General features: G+C 43.4%; 1 protein-coding gene across 1 annotated transcript in view; it reads left to right on the forward strand.

The window, feature by feature from the left end:
• Nucleotides 1–14662, forward strand: part of pgm5 (phosphoglucomutase 5) — a 127468-nt gene that overhangs the window by 97951 nt on the left and 14855 nt on the right. Inside the window, exons 8-9 of the mRNA XM_052019906.1 lie at nt 6912–7047; nt 10681–10864. Coding sequence (XP_051875866.1) covers nt 6912–7047; nt 10681–10864 — 320 coding nt within the window. The remainder of the gene's footprint in view (nt 1–6911; nt 7048–10680; nt 10865–14662) is intronic.

Raw genomic sequence — 14662 nt, forward strand, 5'->3', positions numbered from 1 at the left:
GAGTATTGATCAGGTGGATGTGCAGAAAATGTTTCCTCTTGTGGGAGGATCTACAGCTAGGGATCACTGGTTAGAAAAGTTTGAAATAGAGATGAGGCAATTTTTTTTCTCTCAGAGGGCCGTGAGTCTTTGGAAGGCTCTTCCTCAAAAGGTGGTAGAAACAGAGGCTTTGCATATTTTTAAGACAGAGGTACATAGATTCTTGATCAGCAGGGTTACTGGTGAAGGCAGCATTGCAGAGTTGAGATTACAGTCGAATCAGCCGCGATTATATGAAGTGGTGGAGCAAGCTCGAAGAGTTGAGTGGCCTACTCCTGCACCTAGCCCATGTGTTCATAGGTGTGCAAAGAACAGTCGAAGCAAAAATCCTCACCACTTAGGGACACAGAGTAATGCAGCATGGAAACAGGCCCTTTGGCCCAACTCGTCCATGCCAACTAAGATGCCCATCTAAACAAGTCCCATTTGTCTGTGTATGGCCCATATCCCTTTAAACCTGTCCTGTCCATGTACCCTGTCCAAATATCTTTTAAATGTTGTTATTGTACCTGCTGCAATCACTTTCTCTGGCAACTCGTTCCATATACACACCTCTCTACGCATGAAGAAGTCAGGTACCTTTTAAATCTTTCCCCTCTCACCTTAAACCTATGACCTCTAGCTTTTGGTTCCCTTTCCCTGGGAAAATGACTGTGTGCATTCACCATGTCTATGCCCTATCATGACTTTATACACCTCTATAAGGTCACCCCTCAGTCTCCTATATTCCAAGGAATAAAGTCCTAGCCTGCTCAACTTCTCTCCATAACTCAAGCTTTCAAGTCCTGTGAACATTCTCGTAAATCTTCTTTGCCCTCCTTCCAGATTGAAAGTACTTGAATGTGGCAAACTTATTAGACCAAAAGTTAGAAAGTGGCTTAAATCTCAAAAGACTTAGCAAGTCTTGACTCGATGTGGCTTAAATTTTTACGTGTCTATAAGCACCTCTAACAGTGAAAGACTTCTGTGCTAGAGTGTCAGCCTGAAATTTTGTGCTCTCATCTCCAGAGTGAGCACTTGAACCCACATATCATGCCACAATGAAAATGTTTTATTGTTTGCACCATTGATTGATAAAATATGAACTTCACCAAACCGTCTGTTCTCAATCTGTTGTTCCCATGTTGAGGATTCAGATCAGAGCAGTGAGACATGTTACTTCATATTTTGGCTTGGATTTGCCATGGAAAAGCTAACCGCCTGAAATTGTCACTCACTTACTTGCTAAAATCGCTTGGACCTTGACCATATATGTGTTGGCAACTCCCTCAAGGAAGCTAGGTCCAACCTGATTGGTGAGGGCTTTGCTGAGCAGAGCCTTCTAGTCATAAATCCCATGCAATTGGTATGACAGTCAGTGAAACCCCTGCTTCCAGCTGAACAGGCTGTCAAACACATTAAATCTCTCGTTAAAACATTCAAAATCTCTTTAAAAAATTAAACATATTACTAAAATATATAAAATTATGTTATAAATAATTTTAAAAATGTAAATTAACTATATTAAATCAAAAAAACATAGAAGGTTTTAATTTACCTCTCTGCCTCCCAGCCATTCTTCTCCATTGAAATGGATGGAGTTTCTGAGCCTGCACCAGGTCAGGCCTGGTCCATGTTCATTGGGCAGATTTCCAGGCATGATCCTGAACAATGTTACTAAGTTCGTGCTATTACCGATGAGCTCTACGAGGACTCCCAACATTAAAGCACAGCCAAAGTATGAAGGTAATTAGCTGCGAAGAAGTTTGGGGCATTTGTGTTCCTACACATTAGTATAGGTGTCCTGAATTTCCTGACAGTTACAGATGCAAATGCCAGTCACTATTTGTGGAAACTTTCATCTCTATATCTCATCTCGGGCAACCCTTCCTGTCCCATATCCTTATGGTGTTCAAGCCACACACCATACTGATTTGGAAATATATAACCGTCCCTTCACTGTCACTGAGTCAAAATCCTGAAACTCTTTCCCAAACAGCATTGTGGGTATACCCATACCTCAAGGACTGGAGCAGCTCACCATCACCTTCTCAAGGGCAACGAGGAATGGGCAATTAAATGCTTGCTCAGCCTGCAAAGCCCACATGCTTTGAATGAATGTGCATATTAAAAAAATCCCAACTAGCCATGCCCAGAATCTTGCACTGCCCTTCAAGGTTAGTTGTGTGCAGTGGAGAAGGGAATGATCTGTAGAGAATGGAAGAACAAGGAACTTGATGTTAAGCACATTAAGGTTTGTAACGTTTGCCAGTGCATTATCTAGAGGAGGACTGTGAAATTCAAGTTTGTTGTTGTCATAGGCATACATACAAAGGGCATAAATGCCATGAAAATGAGCTTATTGCAGCAGCAGCACAGTACATTACAAGATGAGGACAGACATGACTTAACATAAACTTAAATTAACATAAATTATACATAACTTACTCGTGTATAAAAATGACCAAAAATAATGATGTGAACTTTTACTTTCACTGTGCAATACTCTATCCTAACAGAATTTGCAGTATAGAGCCCAGCCACTCCGGTCAATGCTGGTTCTTGTGCTCAACACAAGCTTCCACCCACCCTTCATTTTCCCCATGTCTATTCTCCCACATTTATATCCAACTTCCCTGTAGATCCTTTGCTGAGTCCTGCCTCAACTGTTCCCTGTGGGAACATTCCACCTTTCCAATCCTCTGTGTGGAAAGAATTTTCTTCTAAATTGCCTATTGGATTTATCAGTGGCTATCAGATATTAATGGCCCTTGGATATGAGGAAGATATAAGGGGGGATGTCAGGGGTAAGTTTTTTACACAGAGAGTGGTGGGTGTGTGGAACGCATTGCCAGCAGAAGTTGTAGGGGCAGATACATTAGGGACATCTAGGAGACTCTTAGATAGACACATGAATGATAGAAAAATAGGGGGCTATGTGGGAGGGAAGGTTTAGATATATATTGGAGCAGGATAAAATGTCGGCACAACATTGTGGGCCAAAGGGCCTGTACTATGCTGTAATGTTCTGTGTTCTATGATCTACCCCATTATCTTCCTGATGTGCACCTCCCAAACCCTACATGGTTTTGAACCCTCCATCAGGTCACTGTAAAGTCTTCCTAGGAGACAGCCAGAGTCTTTTCAGTCTTTCCTGCTGATTATAAACTCTCATTTCTGGTATTGCCTTTGTGATTTTATTTTTGCATCTTTTCCAATCCCTTGATATCCATTTATTTTAATAATATAGAGACCAGAGTGTTTTCAACACACACCAGTGCATGTAGTTTTATTTAATTGCCATCCTACAATTGACCCACAAGGAATCCTGTGGATTTCTTCATTTCCCAGTTTACCTCAAGTTAAGCAGACAATTGAAACCAATGACCCAATGAGAAGCAGAAGTGGTTTCTATCTACTACACCATATTTAAGCCCCTGACAACTACAGGTGCAGTAGGCACTTACACATGCTTTGAATCGTGCATTTTCCTGACACTGATTTAGCCCAGTTGTTTGATACAAAGCAGATCCTACAATGCACAAAGCTGTCTTCTATTAAAGGGAGCTTATCCTAATACAATCTTGGTGCTGCAAGGAATTATTCTGCTTCATTTAAATTCAATCTGTTCTCCCTTGACTTTCCAACCAAAAGTCTCATATCTCCATTCATCTCCCTTCACCTGTGAATCCAAGGGTTGGTAAACATGTAGCAACACGCAAAGGAGCTGGAGGAACTCAATGGGTCAGGCAGCATCTGTGGAGGGAAATGAACAGTCAACGTTTTGGGTCAAGACCCTTCATCAGGACTGGAAAGAAAGAGGGGAGATAGCCAGTATAAAAAGGTGGGGGGGAAGGGGTGGAGCAAGGGCTGGCAGGTGATGGGTGGATCCAGGTGAGGGGGGTGATAAGCAGCTGAGGGAGGGGGGAGAGTGGGAATGATGTAAGAAGCTGGGAGGTGATAGGTGGAAGTGATAAAGGGATGAAGAAGATGGAATCTGATAGGAGAGGACAGGGGACCATGGAATAAGGGGAAGGAGGTGGAGAGGGGAACCAGTGGGAGGAGTGAGTGGGTGATGGGCAGATGGTAAGGGTGAGGGAAGGGGAAGTGATAGGATGATGGGGGCCAGTGAGATCAAAGGAATGGGGGGAAGGGTTAGCAGGTTAGAGAAATCGAAGTTCATACCATCAGGTTGGAGACTCCAAGGTGGAATATAAGCTACCATTCCTCTAATCTGCATCTAGCCTCAACTCAGCAGCGGCCAGCCATTTTAATTCCACTTCCCATTCCCACATATCGGTGTGGGAATGGGAAGTGGAATTAAAATGGCTGGCCACCAGGAGATCCCAGCTGATACGGCAGATGGAGCAAAGGTGAAGCAGTCCCCCAGTTTGCATCGGGCCTCACTGATGTAGTGGAGGCCACACTGGGAGCAACAGATGCAATAAATAACACCAATGGATTCACATATGAACGACTGCCTCACCTGGAAGGACTGTTTTGGGCATGTTTTGTGGCCATTGGATGTTTTTGTTTTCTGCCTGTGCTCTTTCTCCTTTTCCCCCTTTGAAATCAGAGTGGCACGTGATCTGGTTTGGTTTCAATGGTGACGGCACCTCTTGGTTCTGACCCTTCCCTTTGCTTGAGTGTTCGTATCAACCATGGCTCATTGGATCGCACTCTTACCTCTGAGTCAGAAGTCAAGTCCCATTTGATAGGCTGACACTCCAGTGCAACACTAATGCACTGGAGCACTGACAATGGTGTTATCCTTCAGACACAGTTAAACCCAAACCCTTTCTGCTTTCTCATGTGGATATAAAAGAAATCCCATTGCCCACTGTTTCAAAGAAGAACAGTCGGGTTTGTCCCACACAATGCCTATCCTTCAACCAACAATACCAAGAGCAGCAGATAAGTAAACCAACTCATCATTGCTGCCAACACCCATTTGCCCTACACTGGCTCCAAGCCTGGTAATGCCTGGAATTTAAAATTATCGCCCTTGTTTTCAGATCCTTGTCCCTCCCTCACTCAGCCCTCCAACCCTCTGGGATAATTGTGCTCCTCTAATTCTCCAGTTTCTTTCTCTCTTCCATTTGGCTACCAAGACTCAAACATCTGAAATACTCTCCCTAAACCCCCTCCATCTTCACACCCCTCTTTCCTCTTTTAAGATGGTCTTTAAATCTGTGCCTCTGACTAAGCCAGGCCTGCCTGAATGTTTCCTTTAATGGTAGAGTGTTAGGTTTTCTCTGATAACAATCATGTGATGTTTTTCGATGTTAAAGTTCTTGCGTTAATCAAAGAGATATGAATGTGTTTGGTTGAGGGCAATGTTACAGCACAGGGTCCAGCATTCAAATTCTTTTCACGGAGATACTGGGATTCAAAGCTGTTTGCAGATTTACATTCACACAGTGGACTGATTGTGGCCACACAGCTCGCTCCTGCACCATGTGACTCCACTAGAACAGAAGGCTATTAGCTGGTTCAAAAATTGCAGCTGAACTGTGATACAGCAAATGATGTGAGTAGAAAATACAAGGAAAGTCACAGGGAACCAATTTATGTTCTGATTGACAGACCTAGGATGATCTTTAGTATGATCTACTGTTAGTCAGAATCATGGAACTCTACAACAGGGGAGGCCATTTGGTTCATCGTTTCCATGCCAACTAAAGTGGAGTTTTTATATTATTCCTGCTTCTTGCTCTCAGTCCATAACCCACTGATTACAACTCTTTAAGTGCACTTTATAAATGTCTTGAGAGGCTCTTCCTCCACTGATCCAACACCCACGCAACTTTCAAAGATAGAAGTAATCATTAAGTAGGTTGGTGGGAGTTGACATTTCCCTTAAAGGCTGATGGAAAGCAAAGTGATGGGAGCCACTTTGCAGTTCAAGTCTGACTCTGCCTGGATGATGTGGTATAGCTCTGGCCACCCTCAGGAGAAAGGGATTGCTGGGAAAATCCAAAAAAAACCCACAGATGCTAAAGATCTGAAATAAAAACAGAAAATGCTGAGAAAACTTAGTCGGTCAGGCAGCATCTGTGGGAAGAGAAACAGTTAACTTTCAGGTCCAGGACCCTTCATGAGATCTGGAAGGGATTGGTGGGCATGAGTAGAGATTGACCAGAATGATACTGGAGCTCAATTTGTTGAAGTGTGAAGCCAAGTAATTCATTGAATATAGAAGATTTAGAGCAAACTGATCAAGGAGATGCTATACATATTGGTCTAGTATTGTTATATATACTGAGATACAGTGAAAAGCTTTTGTTCGCATGCCATCCAGACAAATCATGCCACACATAAGTACATCAAGGTAGTAAAAAGAGAAACAGAATGCAGAACAGTGTTGCAGCTACAGAGAAAGTGAAGTGTGCAGGCAAACAAATAAAATGCAAAGGCCACGATCAGGAGTTCATCTTTTAGTGTATGAGGGGTCTGTTCAAGAGTCTGATAACAGCAGGATAGAAACTGTCCTTGAGTCTGGTGGTACGTGCTTTCAAGCTTTTGTATCTTCTGCCCAACAATGATGGGATATCCTTCCCCAGCATCTCCTTCCCCAACTTAGTAAGTCCCCACTGCATACGTTCCCTCCCCGTGCTCGCCTCATTCCCGCCCATCTTCTGGTGCCACTCTCTCCAGGTTGACCTCCCCATTTATGAGACTACGACAGAAAATTACCTTTCAAAAGGGAACTGGGAAATTAATTGAAAAGGATAAATCTACTGGCTGTTTGGAAAGAGCGGAAGGAATGGGACTAATTGACATGAAGTCCAAATGGCCTTCTTCTGAGGCTCCTGGCTGTGTGTTACTCTGTACCATCTGCAGTAGAAGACCAGCTCAGGAAAACACCCAGTAAATTATTTTGTCTGTCACAGGGTCCGACCACATTCGAGAGAAAGACGGTCTCTGGGCTGTCCTCGCATGGCTGTCCATCATTGCCGCTCGTAAACAGAGCGTGGAGGAGATACTGAAGGATCACTGGGCAAGGTTCGGTCGGAATTACTACTGCAGGTGAGAGCGGTGTCCACTCTGGGAGATATCCAGCCACATTTGGACATTGTACTTATGAAGGCAGGGCTAATGAATATTCAATGAACTCACTGCTGAGCTTTCATTTTTGTGGAGATTCTCCTTAGTTCATATCCCAGAACATTAAACTATTACTGCAAGAAGAACGGTGCTGTAACTTACCCCATTGTCCAGCTCTCCCACAGTGCTCCAGGTATTATATTACATTAGCTGTTATCTTCGTGATCACAGTATTAAAAAATATTAAGCACATTGACAATAAACTCTTGCATTTTTACATCACTTTTCCCAGACATACCAAATCTTTCGATAGCCAAGTGTAGGAGAGGTAGCTGCCAATAACACCCATGTGATAGGCTGATATTGGTTGAGAGATAAATGCTAGTCCCAGGAAAGCTCTGATGTATTCAAAACAGTGACATCCATTCTTTAGTGTCGCGCTGCATGGGCGGTGGATCCTTTGTTTAAAGCCTAACCTGAAAGGTGGTACCGCAAATAGTGCAGTATTCCCACAGTTATGTTCTGATTCATGATGGTACCATCAACCACATTGAATCGTAGACCAACCTTCCTGAACATAAACAGAGAGGCCTCCGCATCTGCTGGTCCCACCACTTTCCCCTCTTCCTCTGACTCCATCGTTAGTCCCCCCCCCCCCCGATAGAATCCTATATGTTCCTTAAAATCCCAGACTTTGAGCCAAAGTGAGGACCCACATTGCCATCAGCACCCAGCACTTCTCTGCTGTACTACATCAATGCACTCTGGACTGACTCAATGTAAATGCACTGTGTAATGAATTGACCTGTACGATCAGTTTGTAAGACAAGCTTTTCACTGTACCTCGGTACAATTGACAATAATAAACCAATACCAGTACCAATACCAATACCTGGCAGTGGCATCTGGTGAGCTCCCATCAACAGTGTTGACAGACCAGCGGTGTTCACTGTGCTGTAATGAGTGGCAATGGCAGTCCCTCAACAGAGGATCTTTAGCTCAATGAATTCTACAGTAAGGATAATGCAGAGACAGGCCAGTTGACCCAACTGATGGTCACCAATGTTCACTAATCACAGACCCACTTAATGATTCGGGGAATTACTGAACATGCACCTAGTTCAAAGATAAAGAACTTGCATTTCTATAGCATCTCTCACGATGTCAGGACAGCCAAAAGCACTTTACAGCTAATAGTCTGCTTTTTAAGTTCTGTCATTAAAATGAAGTGAAATGTAGCAACCAATTTCTGCACAGAAAGCTTCTGTATCAGTAATGCAGCAATAATTATATCATTTGGTTTTGGTGATATTGGTTAAGAGATAACTTTAGCCCCAGGACAGGTGAAAGAAAGTCCTCGCTCTTCTTCACTGTTCTCCCACTAACAGATCTTCCTGTTCCATTCTCCCTCATGCTTTCCCACACTCCATTTAAATCTATCTCTGCCAGTCATCTCAGCCACTCCCTGTGGAGCAACTTGCACATTCCCATCATTCTCGGAGTTAAGAAATTTCCCCTGAATTTCTTATTGGATTTATTAGTGGATTTTTTTACACCGATGGTCTCATGTTTTGGTCCTCTCTCATGGACATATGTCTTCTACATCTACCCCATCAAACCCTTTCCTAATATTAAAGACCACCACCACTGTGTTTTTCTTTCCTAGAGAAAGAAGACCCACCCCATTCAATCCTAACTGATAGGAATAATTTTACAATTCTGATCTAATCCTTGTAATTTTTTTTTGTATCATATTTTGTGCCCCTCTGTCCTTCTCATACAATGGCCAGAACTATACACAGTACTCCAGGCATGGTCTAAATATAAGGGCTCAAGACCGAGCCAGTGTTCTTTGTCCTGGAGAAGGTGGTGGTGAGTCGCCTGTTTGAACCACTGTAATTCGTCTGGTTGAAGGTGCACCCACAGTGCTTTGGGTTAGGAGTTTCAGAAATCTGGACATTTAACTGATCACCACTGCTTTTCAGCTCTGTCCCTTTAGTAATGAACCCCAGTGGCTCATTTGTTATTTTTATGTTTTGTTTTTAACCTTGTGCTGCTACTTTTCACAGAGTCCTTCATCCCTAGACTCCCCGTCTGGAGCTTTTTCCAAGTTGCATGTAGTCCCTTTATTCTACCTGCATCCCTTTATTCACCACCTCTCCGTGATGAAAACTGAGGTTGATCTGCCTAATGAAAGCTGGAAATTTGGACAGGGAAGTCTGGATTCCGCTTCCAACAAGACTGAAGGGAAATGGGACATGGATCCAAGTGTTGGCCTGAGGCCAAGAGATCTTTTTTAACACCAGTTGATAACTGGACCTAGGACTCAATGAGCTGAGGCTGTAAGTTCTTTCTGTACAATTGGCCAAAGCTAATAAGTCACTTGGAGACACAAGAGACTGCAGATGCTGAAATGTAGAGCAATAAACAATCTGCTGAAGGAGCTCAGCGGGTTGAACAACATCTGTGGGAGGAAAGAAATTGTTGACATTTTGGGTCGAAACCCTGCATCAAGATTGAGACTGGAGAGGCAAGATGACCAGTATAAAGAGGAGAAGGGGTACGGTGAGACAGGGGTCTGAGGTGATTGGTGGACTGAGGAGTTGATAGGCAGGCAGTGCCAGGAAGTGGGGGGGAGCCAGGGTGGAGTTGGGAGACTGTGGTAGGTGAATGATAGATGGAGGCAGACAGAGAGAGAGAGAAGGAAGAAACATATTGAGAGGCAGATGGAGCAAGGTGGAGGGAGGATAGTGTGAGGATTGGACACAGCTGCTGGCGGGAGATAAGCAGGAAGGCAAAGGGTTCCCAGTGCTGGAACCTGATACATAAGGGAGGTGATAATGGGAACCATTAGGGGAGAGGTGAATGGCAGGTGGAACCAAAAACCAGATAGGGGAAGGGAGAGAACCAGTGGGTGAACTATGTGTGTAGTGGGTGGATGGTGCCATCTACCTGCCCTGTCTCATCATCTGATAATCTAATTGTTCAATGTGTCTGTCTCTATTTTCTTGCTACCTTCTCAAACTCTCCAAAATGCACAACAAGGAGCCCACCATCTTGGTCACAAACACTATCCCAAATTGGGACATGTGCTGACTCTTTCTTTATTCATGCTGGATCTCCTAACACACCAGCAATGTGGGAGCACATTTATCCAGGCAGATTGCAGTGGTTCAAACAAGCAACTCAGTCCCACCTTCTCAAGGGCAATTGGAAATGGGCAATGGTAATTGATAATTGGTTTATTATTGTCACATGTACTGAGGTACAGTGAAAAACTTTGTTTTGCATGCCATCCACACAGATCATTTCATCACATCTGTATATCGAGGTAATACAAGGGAAAAGCAATAATAGAATGAACACTGGCCTGGTCTTGAGCCCTTATAATGATGCAAAATGAGGCCACTCAGCTTATGCCAGCTCCCAGGGAAGCAACCCCATCAATCCCAATTCCTCTCCTGTTAATTCTCTGCATCTCTACAACTTGGTCTCTCTCACATTTGCACATCCTGAGAACAAATAATAAAGAAACTCCTCTGTGTCTCCAGACCTCTGACTTGTACAATTGTATGTTCAGCAGTCCCTGCAAACTCTTTGTCTGTTTATGAGCAGGTTTGATTACGAGGAAGTTGACCCCCGGGTGTCCTTCTACATGATGAGGGACCTTGAAGCGCTAATCATGGAACGGTCGTTCACGAACCAGCAATTCGCTGTGGGCAGTCACAACTACACAGTGGAAAAAACAGAAAACTTTGAATACACAGATCCCGTTGATGGCACTGTAACCAGAAATCAGGTTAGAGGTCAATCTATTCTGCATGCACGCTCTTCAAGGGTATTCTGCAGTTGAAAATGTTTTGAATTTTTGTTTCCAGAGGAATATAACTTACATTTCCACAGCATCTTTCACCACTAAGAATGTATCAAAGCCCATACGTTCCAAGGAAGTACTGTCTTAGTGTGCAGTTTCTGTTGTAATTTCAGAAATGCAGCAGGCAATTTGCAAGCCCCCACAGACAGCAGTGCAATAATAAACACGTAATCTATTTTTGTCACTTTAATTGAGTGATAAATGTTGGTCAGGCCCCCAAGGAGATTTCTTCCTCCTCCGTTTTTACATCCACCTGAGACTGCAGTTTAACATCTTATCCCCTCTCATGATACAGCACTCCCTCAGCACCACAGTGAACATGTCAGACTTGCATTGTCCACTTTGCTGTTCAATCTCAGCCATGGATAAACTCAACAACTGAACATCCATAGCCTGAGTGGAGAAATCACTCTTCATCTGAATGGGTGACCCTTTATCCTGATTCAGTAAATAGCTATATTTAAGTAAAAATCTCTCTTTCCTTTTATATATTCCCTTATATTCTACACTGAGAACATCTTATCAATCATACCACCTTGCTGTCTCATTTAAACTTCTGAGGGTCGCAAGGGACTATGTAGAGTGGTGATTAATAAAGACCATGGTGTGTTGACAGTCAGAATACATCCTGTTATGTTATTTAAGAAGCCACAAAAGAAAGCTAATGTTTCTTTGCATTCAAGGAAACAATGTTGTAAACAGTTCCAGTTTTGCCAATAATTGCTCTATTAGTCCCATACTTATTATGTTGTAAGATGGATTGAAGTAAAATTGCACAGGAAAACACTCAGGAAATGAACTAATTACATCATCCCTGATTGGGGCTTGTGGATTTAATTTCAATTACCCTACTGTGTAATCTATATGTTGTGTTCGTTGCCAAGTATTTACATTTCATTTCACAGATACTATGTAAAGAAGGATGACGTATTTTTTGTTTAGAAAAAGCTTTACATCTCAGGATCTCAAGATGTCTCAAAGCAAACTTTTCAAGTGTGGTCACTATTGGAAAAATGGCAGTCAATTTATACATACAAAGAACGCACAAACAGTAATGGGATGTCGATGGATCATTTGTTCCCATTGATATTGTGTGAAAGGTGAATACTGGATGGAACACTTCTCTCCTTTCATGTTTAATGATGGGATCTTTGATGTCCATTGGAAAGAACAGACAGATGAGGTTTTGTGCTCAAGCCCCTGGACTCACAAACGAGACACAAGGGACTGCAGACGCTGGAACCTGGAGCAACAAACGATCTGCTGGAGGAACTCGGCGGGCTGAGCAGCATCTGTGTCAGGCGGGAAAGCGAGGAAGTCCAGATGGAGTTTTGGCATACTGGAGACATGCGAGTTTCTGATCCTTCATGAAGGTCAGGAACATGAAGAGCCACCTGGTAGAAGGAACGGATCTGGCAGAGGACGAAGATTTGTGGACCCCGGCACATTTGGGAAAGCAAGGCCCAGAGCTGTGGGAGAGGAGGAGAAAGGGCCAGACAGTACCAACACATGGCAGAGAGGGTAGAGTGTGGGATACGGAAGGAAAACCAATGGAAGATGCAATGAATGAAGTGTAAGTACGTGAGAGAGAGGCCAAACTGGGAGGCCTGAAAATGGAACTGGAAACTACATGGGACAGGATGGCAGCAAAGACATGTGCTGAGGAAGGGTACATGGCTGTTGTAGTGAGTCTTGGAAAGAACGTGTTCTAAGAGCCAGAGAGCAGTAGGAACCACAAAGAGGGAGTAGCGAGAGAGGGTCTCACAGAACTCCCATCGGAGAGAGGAGGAAAACTTCTCCAAAGTCGGCATACCTTGAAGAGACCACAGTGGAGTCCCACAATCTTGAAGGGATAGATAGATTAAATAAAGAGAAACTACTTCCAATGGCTGAAGGGTTGATAAAGGATTTAAAGAAATGCAAGTCTTTTAAAGGAAGTAAATTCTTCTAAAAACTCCTCATTCACCCACTCAGGTGATCAAAACAAATCCAGGAGGTCACATGATAAAAATCTACCTTCCTGAGTGCAAACACAGCTTTCAAAAAGAGCATCCTGTTTATCAATATTACTTGACTTCTTTAGTAAGCTCACCAGTATTTGCGTGCTATTACATTTTCTCAGTGTTACTTTGACTGATCTCTGAAGAACTAAATTAAAGCATTCCAGCTCAAAGATTTGTGCCAAATTTGAAATGTTTAGACAAACAATGAATGGTTCAGGGAACCATTGGTTTTTTGTCAGTGAAAACTTGTTCTGGCATTCACTAATTACAGCTCTCAGGCATTCTTCTCTCTTATAAGTCATTTGGGTGACAGCTGTGGCTCACAAGGTCACGTCTAAGTCAGATGGATGTGGGTTCAAGTTCTGCTCTGGGGACACAAGCACAAGAATGGATAGGAAAAGTTTAAGTGGGATATGGGCCAAATGCAGGCAAATGGGATGAGCTTAGATGGGCATCTCAGTTGTCATGGACGAGTTGGGCTGAAGGGCCTGTTTCCATGTTCTCTGACTCCATGACTAATCCAGTCTACTATGCTAGTGCAGTACTGAGAGGATGTTGCACAGTTGCAGCTGTTAGCTCTCTGACAGGATTGTAAGGAACAGAAGCAGGACAATGCCTAGGATTGAGCGTTCCAGTTACGAGGCTGGGTCTGTTTTCCCTGGAGTGAAAGAGGTTAAGAGGGGACATGATTGAGAAATATAACATTATGACGGGTATGGATAGGGAAGACTGCAGGAAACTTTTCCCCTTATCAGAGGTGAATAAACCTAGAGGACATAGACTTAGAGTAAGGGGTAAGAGATTTCATGGGGATCTGAGGGGGACCTTTTTCATTCAGAGAATGGTGAGTACACTGCCGGAGAGAGTGGTGGAAGTGTCTGGACAAGTATCTAAATTGCCTGGGCGAGGAGGCTATGGACCAAGTGCTGGAAGATAGGATTAATACGGATGGGTGCCCACTGGTCAGCATGGACTTGATGGGCCAAATGGCCCGTTTCCATGCATTATGACTCTATGACTGGGCCCCGTGTCTCTGCCCATCAGAATCTCGCCTGATCCCCATATCACTTGATTCCATTCATGTCCAAAAATCTATCGATCTTTGAATGGTCTCATTGACTCAGCATCCACAGCCCTCTGAGGTGGAGGATTCCCAACTAGTGAATGGAATTTTCCTGTCTTTCAGGTCTAAACTTTAACAGTATCCTTTACAAACTATTCTTAATATTCTAATTGCCTTTGTAAGATATGCAAAGAATGTGAAATGTTAAATGAGCCTTATCTGTCCTGTCAGGTGGATTTAAAAAGTCCTAGGATAGTATTATGAAGAAAAGCATGAGGCTGGCCCCAGTACTGTGGAGAAAATGTATTAATCAATGAGCATCACTGAGAAAGAAATAATCTGGTCATTGTTAGAACAGAGAATGCTGGAAATACTCAGCAGGTCAGGCCGCATCCGTGGGAAGAGAAACAGAGTCAATATTTCAGGTTGAAGACCCTTCATCGGAACTGAAAAGAGACAAAAGAAGATGTCTCTGATGGGTAAAACTGGGGTGACCATGAGGATAAGCTGGAGACAATCGAGAAGTGACTGGGAGCAATTAGAGAGTGCAAACATAAACAAAAGAACATAGATGAAGGAATGTAGTAGTTAGGAAGTGCAGAGCAGGAGGGCATACCGGCAGGTCAGGCTGGGCACGCCCTCCACTCCCGGAGAGAG

The sequence above is a fragment of the Pristis pectinata genome, chromosome 7 (genome assembly GCF_009764475.1).
Source record: "Pristis pectinata isolate sPriPec2 chromosome 7, sPriPec2.1.pri, whole genome shotgun sequence".
NCBI classification, from domain to species: Eukaryota; Metazoa; Chordata; class Chondrichthyes; order Rhinopristiformes; family Pristidae; genus Pristis; species Pristis pectinata.